Source organism: Arachis ipaensis, chromosome B10 (assembly GCF_059453495.1).
Source record: "Arachis ipaensis isolate K30076 ecotype BB chromosome B10, ASM5945349v1, whole genome shotgun sequence".
In the NCBI taxonomy this organism is placed as follows: Eukaryota; Viridiplantae; Streptophyta; class Magnoliopsida; order Fabales; family Fabaceae; genus Arachis; species Arachis ipaensis.
Genome location: NC_142435.1, coordinates 136,642,425 through 136,659,557, shown reverse-complemented (window position 1 = coordinate 136,659,557; position 17,133 = coordinate 136,642,425). Strand labels below are relative to the sequence as shown.

At 33.7% G+C, this 17,133-nt stretch overlaps 1 protein-coding gene across 4 annotated transcripts; it reads left to right on the top strand.

The window, feature by feature from the left end:
• The first annotated feature begins 1,359 nt into the window (after nt 1-1,359).
• Nucleotides 1,360-16,253, top strand: LOC107622500 (pre-mRNA-splicing factor ATP-dependent RNA helicase DEAH1). Of its 4 annotated transcripts, none has more exons than XM_088483745.1 (28): nt 1,360-1,530; nt 3,045-3,149; nt 3,265-3,392; nt 3,524-3,778; nt 3,845-3,916; nt 4,224-4,310; nt 4,870-4,903; nt 5,019-5,073; nt 5,499-5,558; nt 5,708-5,779; nt 6,396-6,459; nt 6,745-6,824; nt 7,026-7,093; nt 7,242-7,299; nt 7,406-7,463; nt 7,545-7,613; nt 8,100-8,168; nt 8,427-8,516; nt 8,822-8,908; nt 9,381-9,496; nt 9,576-9,642; nt 9,983-11,023; nt 12,451-12,513; nt 12,808-12,931; nt 13,011-13,111; nt 14,551-14,613; nt 14,701-14,773; nt 15,622-16,253. In XM_088483745.1, the coding sequence occupies exons 4-28, from the start codon at nt 3,776-3,778 to the stop codon at nt 15,663-15,665; spliced, it is 2,718 nt and encodes a 905-aa protein (XP_088339871.1). In that variant the 5' UTR covers nt 1,360-1,530; nt 3,045-3,149; nt 3,265-3,392; nt 3,524-3,775; the 3' UTR covers nt 15,666-16,253. The 4 variants fall into 4 exon arrangements, with proteins under 4 accessions (XP_088339871.1, XP_088339862.1, XP_088339859.1 ...); XM_088483736.1 differs by having other exon boundaries at nt 1,366-1,530; nt 3,524-3,730; XM_088483733.1 differs by having other exon boundaries at nt 1,390-1,530; nt 3,524-3,730; nt 3,845-3,919.
• The last annotated feature ends 880 nt before the right edge of the window (nt 16,254-17,133 follow it).

Below are 17,133 nucleotides of genomic sequence, written 5' to 3'. Positions count from 1 at the left end.
TAATTTTTTCGAAGGACCACGAGTCCCCTAATACAAAAAAAAAAAAAAAAACCTTTTTCAACCTTTGATCTTTAATTTTATGAGACAGGTTATTTTCTCCGTCAATGATCTCTTTCTTGAGTTAACAAAACATGCCTACGTAATAGCTAATTTGTCCATTAAGTGTCAGCTAAGATTGACTGATTTTTTTGTTGGGAACCTCTTTGTCTTTTGGAGTAATTATTAGGGGCCATTTAGATTTTCTTTCTCTACTTTTGTTATCTTTTTTCATATACATTGGCGAAATTTATTATATAAGAACTGAGAAATATTAGTGATTTTTAATTTTTTTTACTTAAAAAAATTGAATAAAGAATATATATATTAATAAGAATGACATTGCTCATTGTTGTTATTAGTCTTATCTATTTGTTTCTAATTATTCCAAAATGTTGAACTTTAAATTTTTGATGTTATATTTACTTGGTTAATTGACATAAGTAGTTTTATTTATTGTATCTATTTTAGATAAAATATTGTGTCAACTTTTTCATTTATTATCTATTATAAAATTAAATATGTACTTCTTTTAATAATAATAAATTTTTGTGGATTATGATGGTTTAATTTAAATTCAGTGTACTTAAGACTTAACATAATCTTAATAATATAAGGTGAAAACTCAAGTGCAGTCGACTTCACGTGAAGTTAATATCTGAGAGCCTTTAGATGATTTGACTGATTTGACTAAATTTTTATCTAACGGTTCTTAGATATCAACTCCACGTGAAGTCGACTTCACCTGAGTTTTCACCATAATATAATATCTTAACAATTTTTCTAAGTAATAGTAAAAAGATTAAAAATATTCTTTTTGTTCAACTTTTATATTTAAAAAAATAAAAATTACCAATATTTTTTAGTTTTACAATATAAATTTAGTCAATGTATACGAAAAAGCAACCAAAAATATATAACCCTAAATGGCTCCTAACAATTACCTCCAGAAAAACAACGATGTTTCCAACAAAAAAATCTGTCAATCCTAATTAGTACTTAATGAACAAATCAGCAGTTAACACGCTATGTAAGCTTGTTCCGTTAACAAAAAAAAAATATTAATAGAGAGAATAACTAATCTTACAGAAATAAAGATCAATGATTAAAAAAAATATTTTTTTGTGTTAAAAGTCTTATTGTCTTTGGAGCAATTTGTTTAAAAAATTTTTTATAAGAAAAAAAATAGTTCTTGGGCCTGGACTTGGTTTCCTAAATTCCATGGCCATTTTGTTATAAACCTTAAACCCTTTCCAAAAAAGAGTAATGTTTTTGTTTCACCCAGAAGGGCATAAATGTAATTTTATACTTCCCCTGTATTTTGTATCATCGAGGGTTTTTGTCTTTGCTTCCCCTTCGTCTTTTTCCGTACTTGTTTCCTCCCGCTCCTAACTCTCTCAATCGCTTCTCTCCTCTTCTCTCTGTCTGACCGGCGGCGGAGCTTCCGGCTGCGGCTACTTCTGACGGACAAGCGCAGCTCCAAACCACCGTTAGGTTCGTCTTCATCTTCTTCCATTCCTCTCTCTTCGGTTCTTTTTCCTTCTCTGCATTTGTGTACGTTTCTCTTTTTATCTCTTTCTCCTGTGTTTTTTATTCATTTCTTCTTTTGGCATCTCTCGTTATTTTTAAATCTCATTGGAGCTGCTGCTCCTCTGTTTACTTAATCTTAGAGACTTAAGTTTAATTAGGAATATGATTTTGTATTGTTATGCACTGGATTGATGTTATTTGCGTTTTTTTCTTTCCACGCTTTTAGACTATGGAACGGATTATGGCATTTGGTAATTGATAATGAATGAGTTCGATTCTGTATAACTATGTATAGTTTCTTTTTTTTGAACATTCGTACTTCTTTCATGGTAAAACTTACAAAGATAGTAGTTGCGTCAAGGCAAGGGGAAAAAGGGGCACAATTCATACATCTAGGAATGCTCTCATTTGCCTTTCAGATTTCAAAACCCAAATAAAGGTGCAACATATTGTAGTTAGGATATGTTTGAGAGTTTTAAAGATGATGGAAGGAAGTGTTTATTAGTGGAATGGAATAGAAAAGTGTGGGATAGGAAGGTTTATGAACCATCTTAGTGGAGTTGAGGAGTGTATAAAGTTTATTTTTCAGTTTTGTCCATTTAATTCATGTGCATACTTTCACATATCAGATATTGCGAAACGGAAAAACAGTAAAATCACAAGGTAGTACCTTGTGCTTCCTCCTTCTCCCCCCCCATTCGTGGGTTCGATAAAATCACTGTATATGAAGGCATAGAGAGGTTTCACCATCCCTTGTAGCCACACCTTGTCTTCTTGAACCACTTCCAAGCTCGCGTCTTTTGGATTTGTCCTTGTTTCCTTGCCATTCCTCGCCCTCCCATTGTCAGCTGCTCCTCTCTCCACTGTTTTAAATTGATAACTATGATGATACATAAGAATTGCATTTAATAGGGGGTCATATTCAAATAGCAGCCATCCTGCTATCCGCTGTTCTTTTGGAGCGGCTTTGGATTGGCTTCTCTGCAGCTGCTACGTTGGGATTGTCAAGTGGCAACTATTACCAACAATAGCATTGATTTTTTTTCTTTTTTTGGGGGGGGGGGGTAGGGGCATTAGCTTTGTGCTTGTTATTGTTTTAGAAGTTCATGAAGATGAGGAAGAGAAAGTACAAAGTGTTTTTAATTTATCCTACATTCATAATATTGTTCTGTGTCTTATTGTCGTTCTCTTTTCTGACTTTTTATTTTCTAACTAAAGAATATTAAGATTTTATTAGAATATTTTGTTGGATTGCTTTCTATGAAAAACATTAATACTCACATTTTCTTTTACATTGTTGACATTAGTTCCATTGCGATGAGAATGTATATTGTCAAATTTTTTATTTCTATTTGTAATTATTGATTGAATTTTATTTGGGTGGATAAGCCCTTTATTGGTATGCCGTAAGCACTAGTATGCTTGTTGGGCCTGCAATCCATATACATTAGGATGATGATTTTATATATTTCGTGCAGTGAAAATGGGGAGTGATGACAGTCTGAAGGCATGGGTATCAGATAAGTTGATGTCACTGCTTGGATATTCTCAGCCCACAGTTGTACAGTACATGATTGGATTATGTAATTGATCTAATATCATTTTCTCACAGTTAAAGGATTTCTATATAGTCACTTTGGAACATATATGATAGAACTTTTATGTTCAGTATTTTGATATTCTTTTTCTGGATTGCAGCCAAGCAGGCTGCTTCACCAGCAGATTTGGCGGGTAAACTAGTGGAGTTTGGGATCTCATCGTCAGATACTCATGCATTTGCTGATGAAATATTCTCTCGAGTTCCTCGTAAATCTTCTGGTTTAAATGTTAGTTTATACATAAGTATATTTACACTGTGAACATATGCTGCCATCTTTGTGTGTTTATCTAGCTAATTCTTTCTTGTAATATTTTTATAATCTCTGTTTTCTGTTGATACTCCTGTATTATGTACCAGCAATATCAGAAACAAGAGAGAGAAGCTGCAATGTTAGTAAGGAAGCAGAGGACTTATGACATTTTGAAGGCTGATGATGATGATGATGATTATGTTGGTGGTGAAGATAAATCTTCCAAAGCTACTACTTCAACGTCTAAAAAGATTGATAGCCGTAACAAACGTTTCAGGAAGAAAACTGAATATCAAGATGATGAAGATGATGAGGCAAAGTGCTCATAACCTATTAGATTCACTTTCATATTTTCTGGCATGGTAAGCTGCTGATCAACGGCTCTTCTAACAGCAGGTGACTTATTTTGACCAAATGCAATCCTGCAGGTAATTTCAAGAAAGGAAATGGAGAGACAAGTTAAGAGACGAACTTCTCCCGGTGAAGATACTGGATCAGAGGTGGTATTTTTCGATCTTGTGTCAATCTATATAATTTTGAACTAAATAAGATTTGTGTTCTTCTGCAAAAAAATAAAAGGAAGATTGCACTTATCTTATTCTTTTCCGTTTTCTGTTTTCTGTTTTCTGTTTTCTTTTTATATTTTTAATCCTGCAGAAGAGTGCCATTTCTTGAGACATAATGTTCTTTTCCCTTGCATTTCCTTCCCTTCTTTCTGGTTTCAAGAATATAATGCTTCACTACATCAGCTTCGTTAAGGTTTTATTTTCTTCTTTTGACGTGGTTCCTTCCCAATTTTGCAAACAGTCAGAAGAAGAAAGATTAAAAGATCAAAGAGAGAAGGAGGAACTAGAGCAACATCTGAAAGAAAGAGATGCAGCAGGGACCCGGAAGGTACCCATGAATATTCATATTGATTTGGTCTACATACCTGATATTAATCACGTATTATTATACCCGAGTTTTTTTTCTTTCTTTTTTGTTTTGTTTTGTTTATTTTAGCGTGCTTAAATGAGGATCTAAAGCAGTAGCAAGATGAATATCCTTGTCAGTAAATAAAAATGAAGACAATTTTTTGAAAAGAATAAGGACTAAGGAAGGAGAGTTAGAAGTAGATGGAGTGTGAACCATCAACAATTTGAATGGATACTATTTTGCAATACATAGTTATGTATTTTGTTGATGTCAGTCGGTTTGGCTGGGGTTTTAGGTCATGGGTGCCTGTTAGATCGTACTCATTTCTCATCAATTTATTAACTTGTTTTTTTTACAGCTCATAAGATTCTATAATTTGTTGAAGAACTGATGTTGCTTATATGTAGAAGCACAAATAGATGCTTCTATACTAACATTTCAAGTGCATTAGTTTTTCTTTTTGTTTCTTCTTTCCTTTTCCATGTTTTGGTTTTTTGTTGCTTTATTCTAATTATTTGAATGTGTTCTTGTTTGACAGTTGACTGAACAAAAATTGACAAGAAGGGAAGAAGGTATAAGCTTTTCTTGTTTGAGGTTACTTGCTTGTTAGATTTACAGAGACAAATTCTTACAGACAACTATCCATGTAAACTTCATGTACGTTTGTGTTTGATTTTTATGTTACAGAAGAGGCAATTCGAAGATCTACTGCACAAGAGCAGGATGATATTCAAGCTTTGAGGTTTGTTACCTTATTTATATATATAAAGGATTCTGTTATACTTGCTGTATTTGTTACTATAAAATACAAATATCTTTCTTCTCCATAGAAAGTGCAAACAAGATCTGTCATTGTTATCTTCTTAATTAATTTTTTAACTGTTATTACTGGTATTGGTTACAATGAGGTTGAGGAAAAGTACTTCTATTTATTTATTTTTTTGCCCCCTTCCTTCGGGATTTTATGCGGTGGACAACTGATAACCATGTAGACTGATGTTTTAGATGTGGCTGAACATACTAAGTGAAATAAGTCTTGGTTGGTGTTGTCATATTCTTTTGTCTTGTTTAAAAATGGTAGTTGTAAATTGCTTTCTTAGCTTCCTAAGGTGAGCAGTATGTTATGTAATGTCATGTCACATCTTGCTTTTCTCACTTTTGTTCCAGAAAGGTTTCAAGGCAAGAATACTTGAAGAAAAGGGAGGAGAAGAAGTTAGAAGAACTGAGGTATTTGTTTTCCGGTTTGTTTGTTAGATCTATTTTCTATCAATAGACTAATATTAGCATGGTTATTTTATTATGCTGTTCTTTGAGTTATAATGTTTATTTTCTCTTTAATTTCTATTTGATTTTAATAATTTTCATGTTACTTGCAGAGATGATATAGAAGATGAACAATATTTGTTTGAGGGCGTGAAGCTTACCGAAGCAGAATATCGTGAGCTTAGGTAATGTTTCTGTTTGCCACTCAATGAAAGAAAGAAAAATAATATTATTACCCTTTTTGCTTCTCGTCTTTTATTATTACTTCTGTCTGTACTCTTTACAAAAGCTTACATTGGTCTTTAATATGTGACCTCACCTGTTTGGCATTAGCTCATGATCTGTATAGAGGAAAAAGCTATACTTTTTATAAGTAACACTTGTTTTTGTTTTGCTTTTGTCTAGAGGAATTATTACAATCTATTTGGCATTATCTCTTGGTGTCTGAAATTCTTGTTTTATATGTTTGTGCCTCAAGAAATACTGCACTATGCTATGTCCTATGGTTTGCTATAGCGTAATGAATCATCCATCTCTAGAACCATACTATTAGCTACTGATTATATGCTTGAAACAAACTCTTCATGTTACTATTTCATTAGAAAGCATGTTTGACCTGTTTTTTTAGGGAGTCTGTGTATACTGCATTTAGATGCGGTAGCTAGAGCTCTTTATCAATATGGGGATTGTTCAGTGTGTAGAGAGGCCCTAAACTGCAACCACAAATATCACAAGTAATTCTTTTATTCTTATTTAGGAAAAGTTTTTATTTATTTATTTATTTCTTATTTTCTCTTCCAGATACAAGAAAGAAATATATGAACTTGTAAAGAAACGGTCAGAGGAGGCTGACAATGTCAATGAGGTAATCAATAACTTTCCATATGTGTCACTCCAGGTCTATTTATTCATTCACATTTGATTATTGTTGAAGTTTAGTAACTTATTGAAGAGTTAAACTGCTTCCTGCCATTTTTCTAAAATTTTTTTCCCACAATACGGGGCAAACCTAATAATTTGCAATGGAAATTATTAGAGGGACATATGCTATCTATTTATTTATTTTTTTCCTTTTGGCATCTGGGCATGCGATGTTAGATATTTTGAGGTGATCTGTATACTAAACTGTCCTATTCTCCTGGAGTTGCAGTATAGGATGCCAGAAGCTTATGATCAGGAAGGTGGTGTTAATCAGGAGAAGAGATTTTCTGTGGCTATGCAACGTTACAGGTATTTCTGTTTCTACATGATCTCTGATAGACTACCATAAATTATAAAAAGCAAAAGAAAGTGGGACCACACAAGCACACATACACTGTTGCCATTTTAACTAGAAAATAGTTATCATCTATTTCCTCTGATTTGTATCTAATTGAATGGTTTTGAATTCCAAAATTACTTTTTTAATGAAGTTTTATTGTTTTTTTGTAGGGATACAAATGCTGAGGAGAAAATGAACCCATTTGCTGAACAAGAGGCATGGGAGGAACACCAAATCGGTAATATTTCAATATTATTATACTCTTGATAATATATATATATATATAAGAAAGAATGGAAAAAGAAATCCATTCTCTCCATATTATTTTTTTGGATAAATTTTTTCTTATATTATTATAATACGCCTGGGTTCTGAATATCTTTTAGGAAAGGCAACGCTAAAGTATGGTTCAAAAAATAAAAAACAAGCCGCCGATGACTATCAGTAAGTGTTCCATATTATATAGGTTCCAAGGGATATTCCTTGCGTTATTCCTTTGAATGTATATAAGATTATTGATTAAAAACTTCCATAAAATTTATATGTTCAGGTTTGTTTTCGAGGACCAGATTGATTTTATCAAGGCATCAGTGATGGATGGAGATAATGTATGTCAATGACTAAGCTTCGCTCATGACTTTTTAAATTTGTTGATATTCTGTGATTGAGGCATAAGTCTCTCTTTGCAGTTTGATTATGAAGAAATGGAAGATTCACTTGAAAAGTCCAGAGCAAAGTCAGCTTTAGAGGCACTTCAGGTAGCATTCATGATTCATCAATGACTTCATTATGAGAGAGTGGTTTGGCAATTCAATGCTTCTCAGAACCTTTTCCTGCTAATGTTTGCAATAGTTTTTAGGCAACAAGCATTAAAAATAGACAAAGGCTTTTAAGTTTGAAAAGAGTGGTTTGACAAAAATGTTTGTTCAACACCGCTCAACTGTTTCTGGCTATCGAATTGATTGTTTGAGGCAATAAAAATAAGATAACCACTAGATGTGGACACCAAAGTCTAAGATGTAAGATGGAAGCTGAATTTAGGGTTGCTATTATATTTATGAATAATATTATTAGACTAATCATATTTATTTTTTAACACTGGCGGAGAAACTGGTTATGAAGTTGATTATTACGTTGCCATTTTAAACGTGTGTCAAGCAGAAAAAAAGGATTCGAATCTTCTGATGAAGTTACTTAGACTGACCACAGAGAATGCCTCATCATGCTCTTTACACTTTTTTCAGGAGGAGAGGAAAAAGTTGCCCATTTATCCTTATCGGGACGAATTGCTCCAAGCCGTGCGTGATCATCAGGCATGGTTTTTGCCCCCTCTGCTTCTGTGTTCTTCCCTATTTTCTCTTGATTTTTTTTATTTAACTATTTCTGATTGTTGGTATTCTGTACTCTGTAGGAGTGAATTTCACCTCTGTTGCAAATAAACTGTTGCATTATGGCATTTAGTTGCATTCATTGCCATCTTATTAGCTTTATTCTTATATATATATATATATATACACACACACACACACAACTATATGTTCATTCAAATTAACCTTGACTGTTTTCCTCAGGTGCTTGTAATTGTTGGAGAAACTGGTTCTGGAAAGACCACACAGATTCCCCAATATCTTCATGAGGCTGGCTACACAAAGCAAGGAATGGTGTGGTTTATTTCTTTTAATGTGCTTTATGATATTGATAGGTTAACTTTTATAATGTGCATTCAGTAAATGTTACTTTGCTGATGTTTCATGTGTTCTAATTTTTTGTGCTGTCTCTTTCAAAAACCATTATTTTTTATCTTTTGAGCAAATAGCTCTGTATATGTTTTGCCATGGTGGGTCTAAGAATTTTATTATGATAGCCATTTAGTTGCAGATTATAACTCTTCTACCTTTGATGTCAACATGTCCTACTTGGCTATTGAAAACAAATGCAAATTTAAAGCTGCTTATTGTTTCTACAGATTGCATGTACCCAACCACGGCGTGTTGCAGCTATGAGTGTTGCTGCTCGTGTTTCTCAAGAAATGGGTGTTAAGCTAGGACATGAGGTTGGCTTCGTTATATATCTATAGGAAGCATCTAGTGAGAAAAGTGGTCTTATATGTTGAGTGAGAGCAGCAAATATGGGTCTTATATCCCATACATGGATGGTCAGATTTTAAAGTTTTTAAAAAGTCACGACTCTGTTTTAATCTAAACCATTTATGCAATATCTAACAATCTAGATTTACTCCTCACTCTTATGTGGGATTACTTTTCTCACTAGATCTCCTATATATAGTTTATTTAATGAAAAATTTATAATTTTTTTGTTATTATATTATTATCTGTTTGGATTGTTATCATTATTGAAGAGCTTATTTGCTGTTAACATTTTAGATGGATCTCTCTATGTAATAATATGGGAAACTTGAGCCTTTTTTTCAAAGAAATTCAGTTATGGATATATCCCTTTCTTTGAGCCTCACTGCCTCAGTCTTTCATATGTTCGTTATATCATTTAGTGTTTTATTTTTCAAGGTTGGTTACTCTATCCGGTTCGAGGACTGTACATCGGAGAAGACTATTCTGAAATATATGACTGATGGAATGTTGTTGAGGGAATTCCTTGGTGAACCTGATCTGGCAAGTTACAGGTGGGCTTATATTTGAGAATTGAGAGTATTAAGGGTTTAGTTGGATGCTATAGTATTCTTATTTTCTTCAATTTTGCAGTGTTGTCATGGTGGATGAGGCTCATGAAAGGACACTCTCAACTGATATTTTGTTTGGATTAGTAAAGGTGAGCTTCCTTAATTATCAGTATCTTCAAGACAGTTAGAGCATGTATTATGTCCAGTTAAGCACAAGTTCTCTATACTGCATAGGCATAACAAGTCTGCAGGATGATCATAATTTTGTTTTCATTACTTTTCTCGGTTTCTGATGTGATGTTGAGATGTTGATTATTTGTTTTGTTTTGTTCTACGTTGTTGTGTTATGATTCTTATCTCATCAATGAATGGTCTTTACTAAGATTGGACATGTTTGATATGCAAGTTCTTTTCGGGGGAATAAATTATCTTACTTTAGATGTTAATGATAATGTCCTGCTGTGTTTACATTGTGTGTTACTGTGACAGGATATTTCTCGTTTCCGGCCTGATCTTAAGTTGCTGATATCTAGTGCTACACTAGATGCAGAGAAGTTCAGTGACTACTTTGATTCTGCTCCAATATTTAAAATTCCAGGGAGACGGTATCCTGTTGAAATAAACTTTACAAAAGCACCAGAAGCTGACTATTTAGATGCAGCTATTGTCACATCACTTCAAATCCATGTCACTCAACCTCCTGGTGATATCTTGGTGTTCCTTACTGGTCAAGAAGAAATTGAAACTGCTGAAGAAATCTTAAAGCATCGAACTAGAGGCTTGGGCACAAAAATTGCCGAGTTAATAATATGCCCTATATATGCCAACCTACCAACTGAGCTACAGGCTAAAATATTTGAACCCACACCTGAAGGGGCAAGAAAGGTTGTCCTTGCAACTAATATTGCTGAAACATCGTTGACAATTGATGGGATCAAGTATGTCATTGATCCAGGATTCTGTAAGATGAAAAGTTATAATCCAAGAACAGGAATGGAGTCCTTATTGGTAACACCCATCTCAAAAGCTTCAGCAATGCAAAGAGCTGGGCGTTCTGGAAGAACAGGACCTGGGATGTGCTTCCGATTGTATACTGCATATAACTTTCACAATGATCTAGATGATAACACTGTTCCAGAAATACAACGGACTAACCTGGCAAATGTAGTGTTGACTTTGAAAAGTCTTGGTATTCATGACTTGCTTCACTTTGACTTTATGGATCCTCCACCTGCAGAGGCATTATTGAAAGCCCTAGAGCTTCTGTTTGCATTAAGTGCACTAAATAAACTGGGTGAGTTAACAAAGGTTGGAAGACGGATGGCAGAGTTCCCAGTTGATCCTATGTTGTCAAAAATGATTGTAGCTTCAGAAAAGTACAAGTGTTCAGATGAGATCATTTCTATTGCTGCTATGCTTTCTGTTGGGAACTCGATTTTTTATCGTCCAAAGGATAAACAAGTCCATGCAGACAATGCAAGGATGAACTTTCACACTGGAAATGTTGGAGACCATATTGCATTGCTAAAGGTTCAGTTACTTCTAAATTTAATTTTGTTATTTTTTAGCATATTTTGTTGGTTATCTACTTGTCTGTTTAGTTTTCCCATTCAGTTAAATGTTAGGCACTGTTGTTGATATCTACATATTCTGTGTTTGGTTTTCCATCTGTGTTTCCATCTTCCATTCCATGAACATTTAGGCACTATTAATCTCTCTATGAATACATTATTAGACAACTTAGCTGATTTGATTGCCTACTTGCTGAGGCAGGGGATAAAACTGGTTCATTTACCCAGATGGTATAAGGTGAAGTTGATTTGAAGATGTGGTATCATTGGGGTGATTGGGTTGCATCAATAATTTCAACTTATATATCCTTATGCATTAAATGCTTAGACAAAGGGCATCCAGTCTACTCTGATGGGCTATTGAGCATTGACACTGTTAAACTTAATATTTCCCAGCAATCCAGAAAGCCATCGGAAATTGGATTTTAACTTTTCTTGTCATACATGACTTGCATTCCCTATTCTCCCACATTGAGCCTACTGATTCTACCACCCTATTCTCCCGCATTATTGCCACTGTTTCATGTGACCTTTTCTCTTGCATTTGTTTGGATCTGCACTGAGTTGCTTTGTGTCTTGCAATGCCAATTTGAATATTTGAATTATATTTATAAAGTCAAAAGTGATGTTGCAACATAAGCTCCATTCAGGTATTGTTTCTGTAAGAATGTGTAATGACATGAATAATCTGAAAATTTATATTAAATATCAATGTCATTTGAATGATGCTGCTGCATTTCCTTCATGTAACTTTATTCTAGTTTTGAACATGACTTCCCTAGCTTGCATGTTACCTTTGCTTATTGTGTGTCTATCTTTTGATCTAGGTTGGAACTTTTTTTTAGTCAAATTGCGGGATAGGGATATGGCTTTATTAGTTTTGTTGGATAAAAGAAAAATTGCATTAAGATGGGAAGCAAAGCAAAAGAATGATTTACACCAAATAGATGCTAGGCATCTAATCTATATCCCTAAACATGCTTGACAGAAAATTTGTTACTGAATGTGCATGTGCGTGCTTTATGCTCCAACAAATATTCCAAATAGTGGCCTATACTGCATAGTGTCACAGATTTTGCCTCTTTCTTTCCCTACTACCAAATCCACCAAACTTAGTCAATAGAAGTTAAACCCCAAACCCTAAGATTGTTCCATAAAAACCGTCATTGGGCAATGCAAAAATGGATGTGAATTAGATTCTGAATTTGCCCCACATAACACAAACTTAAGGGGTAAGCACACTTGCCCTTATAAATTGATGTCCAACATGGCTTGATTACTATTATTTGAGAACCTATTTGAAGTTGGTGTTTACAGTCTATCATTGATATGTTTACTTATTGCAGATTGTTGTGGAACCTTGTTATTTAATTTTGTATCATTCAGGTCTACAACTCATGGAAGGAGACCAACTATTCAACACAATGGTGCTATGAAAATTATATACAGGTGCTATTCTTTTTCTAGAAACTAATCTATGCTACATCAGTATTTAGCAAACTAGAAAGTAGTATTCAGTTACACATAGCTGTGCATAGTTGAATAAATTGATTATTTGAATAATGATATCATCTTTTAAGGTGATAGTGAAAGTTGTGGGAAAATAATTCATTATGTCAGTATTCTTTTCTCCCTTCTTAATGACTTTTTTCAAAACATATTCATACTTTGGTACTCAGATGTGCTGGTCTTTGTAGAATATATTTCTTATAACTTTTTAATCTTTGTAACTTTGATCTTCAGGTAAGGAGTATGAAACGGGCTAGGGATGTCCGTGATCAACTCGCAGGTCTTCTAGAGCGGGTTGAGATTGAACTAACGTCAAATTCTAGCGATTTGGATGCCATCAAGAAATCCATAACATCTGGTAAACTTAGTAAAATAAATAATTACTTGTATTGGCAATCCTCACTCAATCTACTGCATTCACTGTTTAACCAATGCAGGATTTTTCCCACATTCTGCACGACTGCAAAAGAATGGATCATATCGAACTGTTAAACATCCACAGACTGTTAACATACATCCTAGTTCGGGGCTGGCACAGGTATTTTGGTGTTTTTGCATTTCTGATGTCTCGCTAGTGTCATCTGTGGTTTTAGTGTGCTGCTGCCTTCCCCATTTCTAATTATTCAAAAACTTACCGTCATATAATTAATGACTATCTTTTTTCTAATCCTATGTTTCTTATGCCGCTCATGTTATCCATATGGCATTGTGCAACTCCATTTCGAACGCTTGCTAAGTTATACTTAACTAAATACTAACCTTTAGCTATATAACAAATGGACCCTTAACAATGAGAAATTATACACACACCATAAAACATTAGTGGCAAGGCAATATAGGGTGCTATTATTTGAAAAGCTAGTTTGTTAAGATTTTCCAAAAAAGCTAAAACCTTATCGTTTTAATTTTTGTTATTTTATAAAAATTTATATAAATATGTGAAAACTGATTTTTTCAGTTAAAAGAAAAATACTGGTTGTGTAAAAATAAAAAATAACAATAGTCGTACAAACACACCCATATTTTGGTATGGTCTTTCATCAGAAATTCTTTCAAGTTCAGCAAATGCATTTGAAGCATAGACAAACAGGAAAGTTACAAGATCCGCTAAAACTAAAATCAAAGTGCTTGTGGGAATCACAGCCAATGTAAACCGTCGTCAGAATGGTCATGATTAAATAGTAAATTGGCATTGGACCAAACAGTTGTGGTTTCCCTATAGTGGGCCAAGATCTTGGAACTGCTAGAAACTTGCCACAATGCTTTATATTTATACAATGTGAGCGAAAACTAAGATTGCCGCAAATGAGCTATGACATGATCCACGGAATCAACAAATAACAAGAAATAACGTTGAGGGCAACAGAACAGATATTTCCAGATTTGACAATTGACACCACCTAGATCTTGATCACAAAATCAAAACTTTCCATACTCATTAATCAATCCATCCTGGGTCCAGTCCCAAAATTCATAAAAATAGAACCAACAGAATCCTATGGTACAATGGAGAGGTGACGTCGAAGGTTCATAGGGAAAAGAACTTTGCTTGGAAGAAAATTCATGGTTTTTAGTACCCAAAAGCACTATAATTACTCACAAGGAAGAAATGCATAGCATATCTTTTAAGACTCTAATTGATGACCAAGTCTTAAGCAGTGTTAGTCATTTTAAACATGTGGAGTAATCCAGAAGAGTATACTCCTTTTGGTTTGCATTTTCTCATGTGATGCATTAAATAACCATATGTTGCACTGTATTGTTTTGGCTTCCTTGTCACTATGGCACATGTATTTTGGGCTATGTTTTAACTGTTAAATTATAGAAGACATCAATTGATACCTGATTTCAGGCAACTTAAAAGCAATCTAAAAACTTTATGTTGCATGTATTTGCATTCACCTTAACACCCAAATGAAGTAGGGATTGGTGTGCTTGTTACAAATATCTAAGTTGTTTTTTGTTTGCATTTCATAGGTTCTTCCAAGATGGGTTGTATATCATGAACTAGTGCTTACAACCAAAGAATATATGAGACAGGTATTATTAACGTTCAAATGAGTTATGTTTTATGACATCATTGATTGGATTTTTGTCATTAGCTGATACATGATGCTCAAATTGCAGGTCACTGAATTAAAGCCAGAGTGGTTGGTGGAGATAGCTCCTCACTATTACCAGCTCAAGGATGTTGAAGACGGTATGCTTTCTTTCTCTTTTATCTTTAATATCTCCATTCCATATTTTTAGGAAGTCAACTCACATTTCCCCAAGCTTTACCATGATTTTAAATATTGGGATTTTTAAAATATTCACCTTTTAATCAAGCTTTGTTTGTAATAAAGATCATGTAGAATTAGAATGCTTAACATGTTTGCAAAGGTTCTCATCATAAGTTTGTGGACGGTACTTCCTCATATTTTTCTTTGTGGCTTATTCCAATTTTGGATGCAGCTCTGTGATATATCTTTGGCATAATAGTTTAATTTTATTTATTTATTGATTATTATTATTATTATTATTTTGGATGGAGAGAATCTTTTTTCTTGAGCGTGAGAACAATTCCTCGTGTTAATACAAGTATTGTTTAGTTTTCATTTGTTGGACTGGATGAAGGAATTTGATGGCTTGCGATCTGGTACATTTTGATTTAAGCTAAGCTGTGGACACTTTATGAATGGATAGTCAGTTAGCAAGTTTATTATTTGTCCCTCGTCTTAGTGTTGCTTGCAATTGTCAACCTGGTAGTAGGAACTATTCTTGGTCCATGTGACAATTCTTTGGATATGCATATTCAGTAGATTCAGTTTCCATCCATATGATAACTGTCAACTTTTAGTTGTAATAAGCTTACCAAGCAAACTAAGTTCACTAGTTATATGAGGTGTCTTGATCAATCAAACACACAGCCATATGAAGCAGCCTTTATTTTGTTGATTATTATAACAATAGTACTTTATTGATGTGTGCCAATTACGTAGATTATAACTAGACAATCCTCTACCATTTTTTTATTTGTTTGATTTGTCAAATCAAATTTTGTTGCAGCTGGTTCCAAGAAAATGCCCCGTGGAGAAGGACGTGCACAATAGGACAGGCTGCTGATGACACATCGTTACAGATGCTGTGCTAGCTGGAAATACTCATGGTGTTTTCTTGGAGACCAAAAAATATCGTAGTGAAACTTGGTAGAAGCGGCACACTGTAAATATTGTTTTTGCTGTACTATACAGAGCATTGCTGTAATAATTTCATCACCTGTTGAAAATTAGCCTTAAGCATAGTAACCTTCCATGTCGCACTTGCATCCTTGGTGTGTAGGTTATATATACTTGTATCTAGAATCTTGATAGCTGAGTGGGAGTAATTTAAACATGTCATTTAACTATAGAGAATTTGTCATTTTAGGCTTCAGTTTCAACTTTAGGTGACAACTGACAAGTGGGTCTGATCTGGTTCGTTATTGTGTTGCTGCTTTAATGTTGTATAAGCCATTGCTTGAAAGCGGGTTGCATTTTCCTTAGCAGCATGTAGTTCTACTGCACATAACCATGCATATTTCGTTTGATTTGGCAAATACCATTGCAATGATGTAATCTATTTTCTTTTTGGGGTCAACAATACTGTACCTTGACATTCCTTATTTTGCCTGGAATGAATGCTGCCAAATGTTGCTTTCACTTCTTTCTATTTTACCATGTTAATGCTACAGTAAAATATAGATGTTGTAGAACACTGATGAAAGAAATACATGTTATACTTGCCTGATTTAAAAATAATTGAGACATGGACCGAAAATAATAAAATAATTGCAAAACTCTGGCAAAATGCGAGAATTGTAACATTAAAAGTCAAAATATTCTACTTATAATGCACCTTTTCAAACTAAATTCCATACTCAACGAAGTAAATTTAAATATAATTTTTGAAAAACTTAAAATATGATTATTTAAAATGAGGAATAATTCACCCCTAATTTTTCTAAACTCTCTCAAGTCTAAATTATATTAAATAAACTATAAATTGATTTCAATTTTTAAGATTTCAAAAGGTAAATTATGTTAATTTTCTCCCTTTATTTATTATTAGAAAATATTTTATTGTCATTTTTTTTATAATTTTATACGGTATCTCACAATCTAACTGCATAAAAACAAATCCATTGCAAATTTTAACTCCATTATCTAGAATATGGAGGTTTAAACAAAACCAGCGCAGCCTGTTTTCTTTTTTTTTTTTCTTGGGCTTGTCAGGGCAGCCTGTTGATGTTTGAGTTTGTTCACAAAATCTTAATCCGAACACTCAGCTTCGCAGTTTACACTTACCACTAGGGGTGAAAAAAGGTCAGGCGGCCTGTCAGGGATCTACAGCCTGACCTGTGTTTGGCCTGGCTTGACTTAGCCTGTTATAAAATAGGTACATGCTCAAATTATTATAAAAACCTTATTATATTAATAGGCCAGGCGCATGCTCACTAATTAGCCTGTCTTGGCCTGTCAGGCCTGTTTGGACCTTTTAATACATAATTATATATATAAATAATTTTTTATTATTAATAAA